This window comes from Protobothrops mucrosquamatus, unplaced genomic scaffold (assembly GCF_001527695.2).
Source record: "Protobothrops mucrosquamatus isolate PMUCROS unplaced genomic scaffold, P.Mucros_1.0 scaffold_234, whole genome shotgun sequence".
In the NCBI taxonomy this organism is placed as follows: domain Eukaryota; kingdom Metazoa; phylum Chordata; class Lepidosauria; order Squamata; family Viperidae; genus Protobothrops; species Protobothrops mucrosquamatus.
The window spans coordinates 480,385-496,041 of NW_015386310.1; the positions used below are offsets into that span (position 1 = coordinate 480,385).

Here is a 15,657-nt window from a genome sequence, read left to right on the forward strand (position 1 = left end):
GTAATGGCAAAACAGAACTATACAGACTCTTCAGAGTTCATTCTTATGGATTTCTCTGTCCAGCCAGAGCATCAACACCTTCTGGGCTTGCTCTTCCTATCCATGTATCTCCTGACAGTCTTAGGAAATTTACTGATTGTTCTGCTGATTTCCTCAGATGTTCGTCTTCTGCAGACCCCCATGTATTTCTTCCTCAGGCACCTTTCTTTGGCAGATGTGGGCTTTGCCTCGGTGACTGTCCCCAAGATGCTGCAAAACCTTCTCTTCCAGGTCAGGACTATTTCCTATAGTGGCTGTTTGATGCAAATGTATTTCTACATGACTTTTGCCAACACAGATAACTATCTTTTGGCTGTGATGGCCTACGACCGCTACATGGCCATCTGCCATCCACTGCTTTATGCCACACGAATGAGCCACAAGCGCTGCCTCTTACTTGTGGCAACCTGCTGGCTCCTGGCCTCCCTCAATTCTGTGCTGTATACACTGATAATGTCCCCTCTCTCTTTCTGTTCCTCTAAGGAGATCCCCCAGTTCTTCTGTGAGTTCTTCCCTTTGTTACGACTGGCATGCTCAGACACAAGTGTTATAGAAACCATTTCTCTAATTGAGAGCTATGCAGATGTATTGGGCCCATTTGTCCTCATTGTGGTCTCCTACGTCTGCATTTTCTGCACCATTCTTAGAGTCCCATCCACAAAGGGGAAACAAAAGGCTTTTTCCACATGTGCTTCTCACTTGGGCGTGGTAGCCCTCTTCTATGGCACCCTCTGCTGGGTCTACTTGCAGCCAAACTCCAGGAGTCCAGAACAGAACATGATTTCTTCTCTCATGTATACAATGGTGACTCCCATGCTCAACCCATTCATTTACACTCTGAGAAACATGGAGATAAAAGCTGCTCTGAAAAGATTTCTTGGAAGGATAAAAACCACAGACTTATTTCAATTCTTTCTCTGCTCCTCAAAGTCTGCATTTCTGTGAGAGAGGGAATGGAAATCTCAGCAACTTGAATCATGGCTAGGTCCCAATCTAAACTTGCACCAGGGATATTGTACTAAGAATTACAATTTCATTCATAAACATGGGCTGTCCTGTTGCAGAAATCACGTAAAATGTTAAATGCTTGTTTAATGAATACCTATAAAAACAATAAGGAAAACAAAATCTAAAGGGTGATTGTTGGGTGGTTATAGTTAATGGTGCATGATGAACAGCAGTTTATGAGAATTAAAGTGGATTGGTAGACAGAACTAGATTTGAAACTTGAAGGCATGAATTGAAAGCACAGCTACAGTACATGATAGGTTGTCATCTCTGGCAAATGGATCCCCATTACTCATCTTTTGAAAATAAGTGGTTGCACTAATGGAGCATATATAATTGTTATCATATCACTGCCAATCTTTGGTATAATCTGGGCTCAAATTGCAGTGGGTGTGGATAGGGTCTGTAAGCATATTTACAAGCTGAATAATTGTGAAAAAATATTCTTTCTAAACAAAGATTTTCCTTACTTCAGTATTCAAATATTTACTAGATGACTGGTGGAAATGGGATCTGTTGCAAATGCCACCTCGAACTGTCTTGTTCAGGATCCCAGGCAGCTTGCCAAGCCTGATTCCATTCTCCTCGTTCTGTTTTTCCATCCTCCCAATCCATCAGTTAGCAAGCCTCCTATGGCCAGTGAACATGCAAACTACTCCACATAGGTCCTTTTATGTTTCTCCAAACTTGGTGTTGCTCCTGGGCTGCTGATGCTTCCTTATTGTCTGTGGGAATGTTAATGCTTGCTATTTAAAGTTTAAGCAATCAAAAATGAATTTGCTATTAATAGGCAAAATTTCCAGTAACTTTTCTGTTGAGTGAAAGCTGAAAGATCATCCCATAAAACTACTTCCCCAGACTTAGTCTACAAAACTCTTAAAAACTGGTATTGGTATTAATTTTCTAAGAATTTTACTTTTCTCTTTACAAAAAAAATGATAACATTCCTGTTCTTTTTTTTTGCAAATAAGATCATCTGTAAAGCATGTCCACTGAACTAACTGAACAGTGTAGAATTCACCATATTTACAAGTAGTAGAATACCGTTGCAAATGATGGCTTTTTGAAAAACTAAAAAAAATGCAAATAATGCAATAAAATGAATCATACAAATATATTTTGATTGGTATTGTGAATGGAGATGATTACTTGAATTCCAAGATCTGAAATAGGCAGAGCCACACAGTTTTCCAGTGTTTTTTTTTAAAGAAATGTATTGGTTAATTTATAAAATGTATTTACTGATAGAATAATTTGGGAACTATTCTGATGATTCTTGGACATATCGCAGTGACAAGGAAACTGTTCTGAGAGACTGCAACTAGTCTAACTTAATAAAATTGAGATGAACTCCATTAAGGATAGATGAAAGACAAAACTCATCCACCCAAGGAATAATTCATTTATGAGTTTTAATAATACCAGATATATTGATAGCAACAAGCTCTGACAAATTTTCTAATAGAGATGAATGGCATTTTAATATGCTCATTTGGAATGGATATGCTGAAGTCATGGGAGGACTTGGAATACATATCTTAGACCCTGACTTTGGAATGTTGAGATGTACTTCCTATACATACACACACACACACAAACACAAATACAAGTAAAAAATACATATGTGTGAAGAAAACAGTCATAGAGCTATTTTCTTATAAAAACATATGTACTGAAAATGTACTTCCAATAAAACTGTTCTAAAGTCTATAATATTTCAAAATACTCAAAACGTGTATATTCAAAGAGCAATCAACAATACATCAAAATATGTAGACAAAACTCTTTCTGATGGGTGGTATGTAGTGAGGCTGAATAGACCTTGCAGTCTGGTGGAAAACAAATGGACAAATTCTAGAATGATTGATTAATCTTCTTACAAAAAGTTCGAGCTTACAAAAAAGTTGGAACATCTCACAGAGGGAAGTGAATATTCCATCAACTCTCTCCCTCAGTGCCTCCAGAAAATCAAAGACCTGAAAACAGAAGAAAATGAAATTATGATTTCAATTAGTGGGTTGCAGAACTCTTTATGTCCATAGATCTGGACCTAGCTAAAGAATCTGTGGTGGTAGTACTACAAAAAACACCCAACCTAGCCAAATATACTAAGATTAAAATACTCAGAATAATGGACCTCATCAGCCTTTTCCCACTACCTACGTTTAATTTGATGGACAAGTATACCAAGAAATTAGAAGAACAACCATGGGATTACCACTCTCAGGATTTACAGCAGAGACTGTAATGCAGCATCTAGAAAGTACAGCGTTTCTGCACATACAACCAAAAGTCCCAATAGCCCAAGAAGAAAAAACAGGAGACATTTACAGTGTTCAGTGTAAGAACTGCAACAGCCGCCACTTAAGATAGAAAGACAGAAGATTAGCAGAATGTATGAACATGAATACTAAGTAGCAGCTAGGAGACACAATGAAAAATTCCTTAATCTCGTAACTGGGAAACTGTGAGCATACTAGATCAAACAAAATCCAAAAATGCTAGGGAATTCCTAGAAGCTTGGCATTCAGACAAATCTGTTATTAATAGACAGATAAGGATAAACCACATTTTACCACTCAAACGAGACAATAAGAACACTAAGAAGGAAATAAATTCAGAAAACATCAAGGATTCCACATTAAGGACTGTATTCAAGAGATGTATCAATTTTATCAAATACTCAAAAAAATGACTGTTTTCTTGTGGCACAGATTTTATGGCATTTTTTTAATGTTAGAGAGTAATTAATCTCCCCTCCTCTCCCTGGTAGATATAGAAATGTGTTTAACATCATGCATGACTGTGAGATGAGTGGCACATAAATTTAATCAAACAAACAAACAAACAAACAAACAAGTAAATTTCATTAATATATGACATATATTGTTTCCCTCTTTTCTGGTGTCAACGCTGCTAACATCGGATGTTCTTGCTTTGACAACATATGGAGATACAGCCATTTTCCTTCTTATGTTTTACTCTTAGAATTAGAGTTAGAATTAGATGAAACTGAGAACCAAGGTTTTTTGAAATAAGAGATGATAAGAAATGGCAGTGATTTATGACTGTTAATTAGAGGAGGGAATTGTGCTTTGATACCATGTGCTTAGGGGAGGGGAATTCAGATTTTGGCTTTGCCTATGTACCTGCCAATGCTATGCTACTCGAATAAAGATTCTTTAAACAATGCCTCGAAGTTCTTTGAAGAGTTTCATCTGTCGGAACCATGACATCTGGTTTTTTAATTTTTTTGCTTCTGGCAGTTTTTTCATGTATTTCCTTTCTTTCTCATATTTGAATAAAATATTTAACTTTACACATACACCCCATCCACCACATACAATTGCGTCTCATCACAAAAAAGACTTGGCTCACTGTACCAGTCACATCCTTAACTTTTAGCAGGGATTGCTTTTTCCTCAGTTGGTAGGTCCCTGCCTTGTGCAGTAATTTGCACCTGTAATTCAGGCTTTGAATTATTATGGTCATTACTATTGTTGTTACTGTCTCCCCACCTCAACTTTAAATTTAGAAAGAGAAAAAGGTGCACAAGAACATGGTGAAACAGATTCTTGTACATCTTACATCACCTGTCAAGATTTTCATCCTGGATAGATATTTTTTTTTTTGGCTAGACCATTCAGAGCATCAACATTTGAATGTCTTTCATGACATGGAATCCTTAGGTAATAAACATTGCTCCCAATAACAACCACCTCCATGAAAAAAACCCTCATAATTAGCTAAAAAGTCCTGAGAATTACTTTCTAGTCCAGCTGTTTTATTATACAGATCCTCATGGACAAGAATAAGCCTATCAGGCCCATCAGCCCTTCAAGCCTCTTTTCCTATTGGAGAAAATGAAAGAATGAGATACAGCGATCATTCCAAACGGGATTCAGTGATCATTCCAAATGAATCAAATCTTTATTCTAGTCATAGGCCAGCATAAAGATGGCGAGGCATAGTCAATTCAAAACATAGAAAACACACCAGAGGCTAAAAAATTATGACCAGCTAGAAGATATTAAAACAAAACGGATATATAACAGTCCATAAGAGTCTTAAAAAAAAAGGGTAGAAGCATTAGATGAGTGTAGGGGAGCATAAAAGCATAGTATGCAGAAGAGCGTCTCTGTCAAAATACAGAGCACTCTATTATGGCAAAATACGTTCTCCTTAACTCTAGTTTATGGCACACATCATCTGGCAAATTTTGAGCCATGCTGTGCAGAACCTAGCAACACTGTATGTTGTAACAGTTTGGTATCTAAAAGGAGCAGGGAGGTGTACCAAATACTCTGTGCCCAGGGTATTTATTCAGTAATAGTGAGGTGAGACTTCAGTAATAGTGAGGTGAGTTGAAAATTCAATCCGAGGTAGCAGCAAATGCTTCTCTCTTAAGAGCACAAAGGAAATAATATCTGCTGCGAACTCCACGTAGGCATCAGGAAGGGCATCTGGCCAGTAATGCTCAGCTCCACCCAGTCTCCCTGACTCTATCCTGAATTAAGGGACTACAGGGTCATATAAAGAAAAAAAAAGTGAGATGAGACTAATATGGATGTAGCACAGGCAGTGGAGAAGCACATGCTGCATTGGATAGAATCACGATCACGTGAAGTATTAATACCACTTTACAATGCCTTGGTAAGGCCACACTTGGAATACTGCATCCAGTTTTAGTCACCACGATGTAAAAAAGATGTTGAGACTCTAGAAAGAGTACAGAGAAGAGCAACAAAGATGATTAGGGGATTGGAGGCTAAAACATATAAGGAACGGCTGCTGGAATTGGGTATGTGTAGTTTAATGAAGAGAAGGACAAGGGGGGACACGATAGCAGTGTTCCAATATCTCAGGGGCTGCCACAGAGAAGAGAGAGTCAAGCTATTTTCCAAAGCGCCTGAAGGCAGGACAAGAAGCAACGGATGGAAACTAACCAAAGAGAGAAGCAACCTAGAACTGAGCAACCTAGAACTCTCAAGGGTGAGAGAAGTACCTCCTAACATCAGATTTGCTTCTTAATTCACAGAAGTAACTGTTACATCTCATCATCTCAAATGGTTGTGATGCCAAACTGAAATGATCCAGTGCACTAATTAAGAGTCTATAATATTATAGGTGAAGTTATTAGACTGGAAAGAATTGAAAGGAAATTCCTAGGTAACTAAGAAAAGTAAGAATTCAGCCTTGAAAGTCCAGACCTCAGCGGAAGATGGATAACTGGCAGATATGGATCTTGCTGCACAGATCATACTGGGGGTAATGGATATAATTTGTGTACCCCAAATGATAAGAAGTCCTTACTATCAGATATGGATTTGGATGGAGATGCATATATGTGTAGATATGATGAACCCAGTATCTTTTACTTAGAAGTTAATCATGTTTACTATTATACAGGTAGCTGTTCAAAGTTACAACACTGAAAAAAGTGACTTATGACCGTTTTTCACACTTACGACTGTTGCAGCATCCCCACGGTCATGTGATCAAAATTCGGATGCTTGGCAACTGGCTCATATTTATGATGGTCACAGTGTCCCGGGGTCATGTGATCACCATATGAGACCTTCTGACAAGCAAAGCCAATGGGGAAATCAGGTTCACTTAACTACCATGTTACTAACTCAACAACTGCAGTGATTCACTTAACAGCTATAGCAAGAAAAGTTGTAAAATGGGGCAAAACTCACTTAACAAATGTCTTGGGCTCAATTGTGGTCATAGGTCGAGGGCTACCTGCATTTATTTACTTATTGCACAAACATATTTTAAAAACATCTCCTTATTTACTAAATTTCAACTTGACACAACCCAACTGAAAATTCTAGCAGAGGAAAATTAAACTCGCTCAGGTATAACTCTTTTCATCTGTTCTTGTGAGTGACAACATGTATAATACCAGCTCAATCCCATCTTTGTCTCTCCTTCCTTTTTATAGCTGTGAAATGGCCAACCAGAACCAATCAGACAACTCAGAAATAACCCTTTTGATGATTCTCAGTAGACATCAGACTCTTCTCTTCCTGGTTTTTCTGTCTATCTACCTGTGGACCCTACTGGGAAATTTTCTCATAGTCTTAGCTTATCTGTTTGGACAACCATTTAAGCCAAAACCTCAGAGCTTAGAGGGAAAAGAAGGTAACCTAGGCAGTGGGAGTAAAGATTGTCAAGAGGAGCTACAGGGAAAGCAAAAGTATCTTTGCTGATAAAAGACAGAACTACATCAAATCCTTGGAAGAGGCCAAGGAAAAGCTGTTGAAGAAGTAAGAACTGAGAAGATGGGAAAGAGTCAGTGTTTCCCTTTGAAATTATCCATAGCAGCCTCATGGCCAAAGCCCTTCCTCACTTGCTCTTAATTGTGGCACAAAAATGGCAACATGGTTTTTTTTGTGTGTGCTAATTACATTACCTTCATTTACACCCCAGGTATAGATTTAACTCATATTTAGCTATACTGGTGTTGAAATAGAGGCTTTTTTTTCTTGTTCAAACATTATCTAATGACAACGTTGAAGAGTATAAAAGGCTTTGTCACCCATTATCTTGGAGGAAGCTAGAATTTCTTTGAAATTGAGCAGCTAATAAATTTAAATAGACAAATACAAATAGCATGGTAACTGGGAAAAACAACTGAGATTGAACGATTGGTAGCAGGAACAACCGGTTTCATGGCAGTATTATTTTCTGCTTGCAGGTAGTCCTCAACTTACAGCCACAATTGGGACCAGGATTTCCACTCGTAATTTGAGTTAGACCCAATTTTATGACAGTTTTTAGGGCAGTGGTTAAAAAAGTCGCCATGGATGTCAAGCGAAACACACGGTCGTTAAGTGAATCCAAGCTTCCCCAATGGGCATAGTTTTACTGGAAATCAGTAAAAAAAGGTTGCAAATTGCAACCACATGACTGCAGGACACCGCAACTGGCCATAAATGCAGGACAGTTGCCAAGCACCTAAATTGTGATCATGTGAATGAGAGGATGGTGTGACAGTCATAAGGGCATGTGCAGGTTGTAAAGTCACTTTTTCCAAGGCTGTTGTATCTTTGAACAGCCATTAAATGAAGTGTTGTAAGTCAGGGAATAGCTGTACTTAGATAAGCAGAAAGCTCTTCAACACAGCCATAAAGAAAGAACCAGTGTCTCAAGCATTAGAAAGGAATGATTTTCTAAAACAAGACATGATCATTTTTAAAATGGAAAATACAGAGGTTTGCTGAGCTATAGAATGCCTTACTTATCGTTGGAAGTTCACCTCTGCTCATGCTGAGAACCTCAGTTGGAGGAAAGTGGAGGAAATAGAACTGGTATCAGAGAAAGTGATTTACTGGGTAGTGTTGGAGGGATAGAACAGAACAGAACAGAACAGAACAGAATAGAATAGAATAGAATAGAATAGAATAGAATAGAATAGAATAGAATAGAATAGAATAGAATAGAAGGGACCTTGGAGGTCTTCTAGTCCAGCCCCCTGCTCAAGCAGGAGAACCTATACCATTTCAGACAAGTGACTGTCTAGCACTAGCCTCTTCTTAAAAACCTCCAGGGATGGAGCTCCCATGATTTCTGAAGTCAAGCTGTTCCACTGGTTAATTGTCCGCACTGTTAGGAAGTTTCTCCTTAATTTCAGGTTGCTTCTCTCTTTGTTTAGTTTCCAACCATTGTTTCTTGTCCTGCCTTCTGGTGTTTTGAAGAATAATCTGACCCCCTCTTCTTTGTGGCAGCCCCTCAAATACTGGAATACTGCTATCATATCACTGCTATTTCTTCTTTCCTTTAGACTAGCCAAACCCAAGTCCTGCAGCCGTTCTTCCTATGTTTTAGTCCCCAGGCCTTTGATCATCTTAGTTGCTTCTCCAAACTTTTTTCAAAGTCTCAACATCTTTTTTGTAGTATGGTGACCAAAATTGGTTCCAGTATTCCAGGTGTTGGTTTACTAGGGTTTTATAAAGCAGTACTAATACTTCACGTGATCTTGATTCTGTGCCTCTGTTTATACAACCCAGGATTGTATTAACTTTTTTTGGCTGCTGCTGCACACTGCTGGCTTATTCAAATGATCGTCCACTAGGACTCCAAGGTCCCTCTCACAGTTACTGTTTTTGAGCCAGGTCTCGCCTAATCTGTACTTATACCTTTGATGTGTCCTGCCTAAATGTAAAACTTTGCTTTTCTCCACATTAAAATTTTGCTACAATTACATTCTACAAATTTGCCATTTCAAACAAGTAATGGTCATGTTTTTTTTTCTTTTTTTGCCCCATATCAGAACTGGTTTTAACAAGAGTATAAGTGCATTTATTGGCTCATTTAAAACAATCAGTACTTCTGCATGGAATAGATTACTGTTGTCTATATATATACCTAAGAGAGAACTTCTCATTGGAATCACACCGCCCAAAACAATAACCACAGCCTTATAATCAATGCTCCCAGAGCTTTGGTGAGGGCCAGTTCTACTATGCAACAGCCTAAGAAGATGCCCAGAGCAGGGGAAGAATGATTTGGATTATAACTGCCATAAGCTCCAGACATCAGAGTCAAAAATGTATGATGGCCAGCAAACTAAGAAGAGGAACTGTTCTTAGAGGATTGATGATAAGGCAACTCAAATGACTGAAAAGAAAAGAAATATTATACTAATATGATTATTATTTTTTAGGAATATTGGAAAAATTATATACTTAATTGTCATTTATTAAAACAATAAGAATTGTATTAATGTTTGCAAAAAAAGGATGTTTTGGGAAAGAGGAAATCAATTAAAATTAATATATGGAATACAGATTATAGAAATCAATTGTTAAGGAGTGTTTTTACAAATGTAACCCAGACAACACACTGTTTACCAATTATTGAGTGACTTATGCTTGTTAAAAAGTAACAATAAAATATATTTAAAAAGAAAGAAAGAAGAGGAACTGTTGGGTTTCTTTGAATCTCTGACATCCATTCTTCAGTCCCTAAGCTTCAAAAGAGGGCAGGCATGTTTGCTTCCTCTTTTGCCTGAAATGTAGCCATAAATTATAGTCACTGATGAGAACAGTCTTGGGGGAAAAAAAAACCACGGGATATGATTTTTATAGAAACCTGTACCATAATTTGCAATTAGAAATCTGGAAAATTGGTTGTTATTGTCAATCTTTATTCTACCCATTTTTTTTACAGAAATACTGAAAGAAACCCCTGAAATGCATCCATACTTTGGGATTTCCTTTGTACTTCTTAGCATATCTAGGAGACGGGGTTATAGCTAACTTTACCCGTTCAGAGCATGGTCGATAAGGGGGAAGATATGTAGCGCTGAATTCATAGCAAATCAACAATTATTTAGTTAATAAGTTCTCTTTAGAATTGTATTCACCATTGACTAAACTCCTGTGGACAATTCCCTGGAGCAATAAAATGTTTACAGTTGTTTTATTATCAAGATACTTATAATCCAAAATATGTCACAGTAGTGCTCAAACCCTACTGTGGAATGATTGGGAAAAAAACCTTTCTTTTTTTGGAGAGAAATCAACAACAATTGAATTGAAACTTCATCTCCAATCAAACCACAAAGGATAAGAACTATAAAAGAAATACCTGGTTGGTTTTAAAACTACAATTCCATCCGCTTTGGGATCCTGTTCTCTTTTGCAAAGCTTCGAAATAGGTTCCTATGGAATCTATGGAAAAAGAAACCAAGATCGTCTCAGTTCATTTTCTGTTTAGATTAAAACAGATCATTCACCCATAGATGCAGAAGGGGAACTAGCAGCTTCTGATGAGGTGAGTCTCAGCTCTTTTACTTTAAAAATTAGATGGATGATTTCTACTATTCCCATCAATTCCTTTGCAAGCCAAGAGGTTTTTAGATTCCAAATTGTTGCCTCCACTAAGAGATGAAGTAACTTGATAAACAATGGCTTTAGTCACAGACTCTAATCTTCACCTTCAACATAGGATGCCCTTTAGATAACACAGTGCTTGGTTTCCATCTCTCACCCTCTCTGTTTAGGATGATCAGGTGCAAAAGAGGGCAGCAAAGTTCCACATGTGAAACTGAAACTATTTTGGAAACTGTGTTTGTCACTCAGATGGGAGACAAGGAGCATTCTGAAATCAGTTATGTTATACAACTAACATAGCTGTTATCTTCCTGTACCTCTCATTGTCGTTTGCATTGGTGTGAGTGTAGATTAACCATCATCAGAATACTTAAAAGAGCCAGTCTGATGTGATGGTTAAAAGGCATCAGGCCAGAAATTGTGAGCCCATGAGTTCTAGTCTGTCTTGGGCATGAAGCCAGTCTTGTGATCTTGGGATACTGTCTCTCAACACTCGGAAGTGTGCAAGGGCAAATCACTTCTGAAAATCTTGAAAAACTCTGTGGAATTATGCAGGCAGTCATCAAGAGTCAAGGAACGATTCAAGGTTAGCAAAAACAACAGCAACAATAACGAAGAAGAAGAAGAAGAAGAAGAAGAAGAAGAAGAAGAAGAAGAAGAGGAGGAGGAGGAGGAGGAGGAGGAGGAGGAGGAGGAGGAGGAGGAGAGTATTTAAGTGTTGAGCTCTGTTGAGCCAGTCCTTATATCTTTATCTAACAATAATAACCTTCAAGTTTAGTATAATGAATGGGATGCTTGCAAAGAGGCCAGGAAAAGTTGTTAATTGAGTTTTTCAACTTAATAGTAAAAATATGACATATTTAACTCATAGAACCTGCAGCTGGAAGTAAAGATGGCAATGATAAATAAAAAGCAGTTCTAATAAAATAAATTTCAGTGAGGAATACTTTTTTAATTGAGTCCACCTCCCCCCCCCCCTTATAATAAGAGTCAGTCTGGTCTCAGCCTAAAGATACTTTATCCAATGTTCTAAAGATACAGCATCAAACAAAATTGGTCTGATTTAAAGGGAACAACTAGGACAGTTTCAAGGATTTGGAATAATGTCAAATGCGACTCAGATTAGACAGCTACAAGAAATTCATTTTATGAATTTTAATATGAAAAGAATAAGATTGTTGGCAGATCTAGAGTGTTAATATTTCCCATGAATCTCCAGGGGAAGGTTTGAAGGAGTACTTTATGATTTGGATTACAAATATTCTATCAGCCCTCAAACAGAACTTGAATAAAAGAATAATAGAGTTGGAAGGGAACTTGGAGGTCTTCTAGTCCAACACTCTGCTCAAGCAGGAGATCCTATACTGTTTCAACAAGTGGTTGTCCAATCTCTTTTTAAAAACATTCAGTGTTGGAGCACTCAGAAATTCTGGAGGCAAGTCGTTCCACTGATTAATTGTTCTAACTGTAAGGAAATTTCTCCTTAGTTCTAGGTTGCTTCTCTCCTTGATTAGTTTCTCTCCATTGTTTCTTGTCCTGCCCTCAGGTGCTTTGGAGAATAGATTGACTCCCTCTTCTTTGTGGCAGCCCCTTAGATATTGGAACACCACTGTGATATCATCCCTACTCCTTCTTTTCATTAAACTAGACATACCCAATTCTTGCAACTATTCTTTATATGTTTTAGCCTCCAATCCCCTGATCATCTTTGTTGTTCTTCTCTGCAATCTTTCCAGAGTCTCAACATATTTTTTACATCGTGGTGACCAAAACTGGATGCAGTATTCCAAGTGTGGCCTTACCAAGGCATTGTAAGATACTTCACGTAATCTTGAATCTATCCGTCTGTTAATGCAGCCTAGCACTGTGTTGAATTTTTTGGCAGCTGCAGCACACTGCTGGCTCATATTTAAGTGATTGTCCACTAGGACTCCAAGATCCCTCTCACAGTTACTACTATTGAGCAAGGTACTGCCTATACTATACCTGTGCATTTGGTTTTTCTTGCCTAAATGTAGAACCTTACTTTTTTCACCATTGAATTTCATTTTGTTAGATAGCGCCCAATGTTCAAGTCTGTCAAGATCCTTCTGTATCTTAAGCCTGTCTTCTGGAGTGTTGGCTATTCCTGTCAGCTTGGTGTTGTCTGCAAATTTGATGAATTCTCCATCTATCCCCTCATCCAAATCATTGATGAAGATGTTAAAGAGCACTGGGTCCAGTACAGAGCCCTTTGGTACCCCACTACACACTTCCCTCCATGTAGATGCAGTTCCATTGAGGACCACATGCTGAGTATGGCTGGTCAGCCAGCTACGAATCCATCTGGTGGTGATGCTGTCTAACCCACATTTTTCTATCTTATCAAGTAGTAGGTTGTGGTCTACTTTATCAAATGCCTTACTGAAGTCTAAGTAAATTATATCCACAGCACTCCTCTGGTCCACTAATTTTGTCACTTGGTCAAAGAATGCAATAAGATTTGTCTGGCATGATCTGTTTTTGACAAACCCATGTTGGCTTTTGGTAATGACTTTGTTTGCCTCTAGGTGTTCGCTGATTCATTGCTTGATTATCTTTTCCAGAATCTTCCCAGGTATTGAGGTCAGGCTGATAGGTCTGTAGTTTCCTGGATCCATTTTTTCCCCTTTTTTTGAAGATAATCAGCTCTTTTCCAGTCCTCCGGTTGTTCCCCAGTGCTCCAGGATGTTTGAAAGATATAGTTCAGTGGTTCTGAGATCACATCTGCCAGTTCCTTGAGAACCTTGGAGTGTAGTCCATCTGGTCCTGGTGATTTGAACTTGTCTAGGGTGGACAGATGCTCACTTACCATTTTCTTGCCTATCTTAATTTGTGTTTCTAATCTGTTTTTTATGGGACTATTTTTGATAGGTTGGACTGTTTTTCCCTTTGTGTAAATACAGATGCAAAAAAACGAGTTGAGTAGTTCTGCTTTTTCCCAGTTGTTTGTCACCTTCCTGCCACTTTCTCCCACTAATGGAGCAATAATTTTCTTAACTGTTCTCTTGTTTTTTACATTTTGAAAGAAGCTTCTTCATTATTTGCTGAAATTGTCAATTTATAATGCAGTGAATCACTGTTATTGGGTAATTATATTCACAGATGTGTTTGGAATCTTGTGGATAATTGAGACATATTGTGTAAAAGGAAGAATATGCTAGCTTAAAATATGTGGGTGTAGGTTTGTATATGTGTGTTTCTGTGTGTGTGCAATACTGCCATATCAACCCGAAAGTAAATAAGGCCAAAGGGAAAAAAGTAAAAACATCCATGCTGAGACCCACATTAGAAATAAAATTATCATATACAGTACATCTATAGCCCTCCCTCAGGAGATCAAAGAGAAATGTTTAATTACATCAGGTATTAATCTCTTTCTCATTCATTTTCAGCTGTGGAATGGCTAACCAGAACCAAACAGACAACTCAGAAATAACCCTTTTGATGATCTCCAGTAGACCTGAATATCAGAGACTTTTCTTCCTGCTTTTTCTGTCTATTTATTTGTTGACCCTTCTAGGGAATATTCTCATTGTCTTGCTTATCCGCTTAGACAACCGTCTCCTTCGGTCCCCGATGTACTTGTTCCTAAGCCACCTCTCCCTGGCTGACATCATTTTTGTTTCCACTACTGTTCCCAAAATCCTGATAAATTTGATGTCTCAGACTCAGACCATCACCTTCAATGAGTGCTTGACCCAGATGTATTTCTTTCTCGCCTCTGGTAACACAGATAATTTCCTCCTTGCCTGCATGGCTTATGACCGCTACGTGGCTGTCTGTCATCCTTTGCATTACGTCACTGTGATGAGCCACAGGTGCTGCCTATTTTTGGTTTCTGGATCCTGGATCGTTTCCGGTCTCCACTCTTTACTCTATACACTTTTGATTTCACGCCTTTCTTTCTGTACCTCTGTGGAAGTCCCCTATCTTTTCTGTGATGTCTATCCTCTCCTGGAATTCTCCTGTTCTGATACAACACTCATAAAAATCTTGGCACAGACGGAAGGGGTGGTGGATTTGCTGGGACCTTTAGCTGCCATCATTGTCTCCTATGCGCTAATATTCTCCACAATCATAAAAATTCCCTCAACCGCTGGGAAATACAAAGCAGTTTCCACCTGTGGCTCACATCTGGCTGTGGTGATCTTGTTCTACAGCACTATCAGTTGCCTTTATTTCCAGCCTCCCTCTGCGTATTCAGCCCAAAAGGGCACATTTATCTCTCTCTTGTATGTAGTGGTGATACCAATGCTGAATCCCTTCATCTATACACTAAGGAACCAGGAGGTAAAGTCAGCAATAGTGAGACTTCTCGGTAGGACGAGAACTTTCTTAAGGAAATAAGAACAGAGCGACATTTCCATGGTTGCTGGGTTTTTGGGGGAGGGGGAGGAGGTGAAGGATACTAGGGCCTTTAGCCATCTTCATTACCTCCTATGCTGATATATTTTCTACAATTATCATAAACATTCCTTTTAAAACCTAGGAAGCTGAAGGCCTTTCCCCTCTGCAGTTCTGACTTAATTCTGGTAATCTTGTTCTTTGGTAGTATTGATTTCTAGCTTGCCTCTGTTTACTCAACCCACAAACAACCTTTGTCTGGGACAGTGACATTTGTGTTGAATCTATTCATCCAAAACCCATAGAATCAGGACACAGAAAGAACTATAGTTAGAATATAATAGGGATTTATGGAACGAACTACCCCCAGAGATCCGGGTGATTCCGGATCTCTCCTCCT

General features: G+C 38.5%; 2 protein-coding genes across 2 annotated transcripts; both read left to right on the forward strand.

Moving 5' to 3' along the window:
• LOC107300153 (olfactory receptor 1F1-like) lies at nucleotides 1-1,172 on the forward strand. Its single transcript, XM_015829497.2, has 2 exons — nucleotides 1-912; nucleotides 1,095-1,172. Exons 1-2 carry the CDS (start codon nucleotides 4-6, stop codon nucleotides 1,170-1,172), a joined length of 987 nt encoding a protein of 328 aa, XP_015684983.1. The 5' UTR covers nucleotides 1-3.
• Nucleotides 1,173-14,312: 13,140 nt separating this feature from the next.
• On the forward strand, nucleotides 14,313-15,260 carry LOC107300164 (olfactory receptor 1F1-like). Its single transcript, XM_015829508.1, has one exon. It carries the CDS (start codon nucleotides 14,313-14,315, stop codon nucleotides 15,258-15,260), a length of 948 nt encoding a protein of 315 aa, XP_015684994.1.
• The last annotated feature ends 397 nt before the right edge of the window (nucleotides 15,261-15,657 follow it).

Coding starts and splice junctions, on each gene's coding strand:
- LOC107300153 (XM_015829497.2), top strand. CDS start 4: ATGGCAAAACAGAACTATACAGACTCTTCAGAGTTCATTCTTATGGAT. Junction 913..1,094: donor TAAAAGCTGCTCTGAAAAGA/TTTCTTGGAAGG, acceptor ACATGGGCTGTC/CTGTTGCAGAAATCACGTAA.
- LOC107300164 (XM_015829508.1), top strand. CDS start 14,313: ATGGCTAACCAGAACCAAACAGACAACTCAGAAATAACCCTTTTGATG.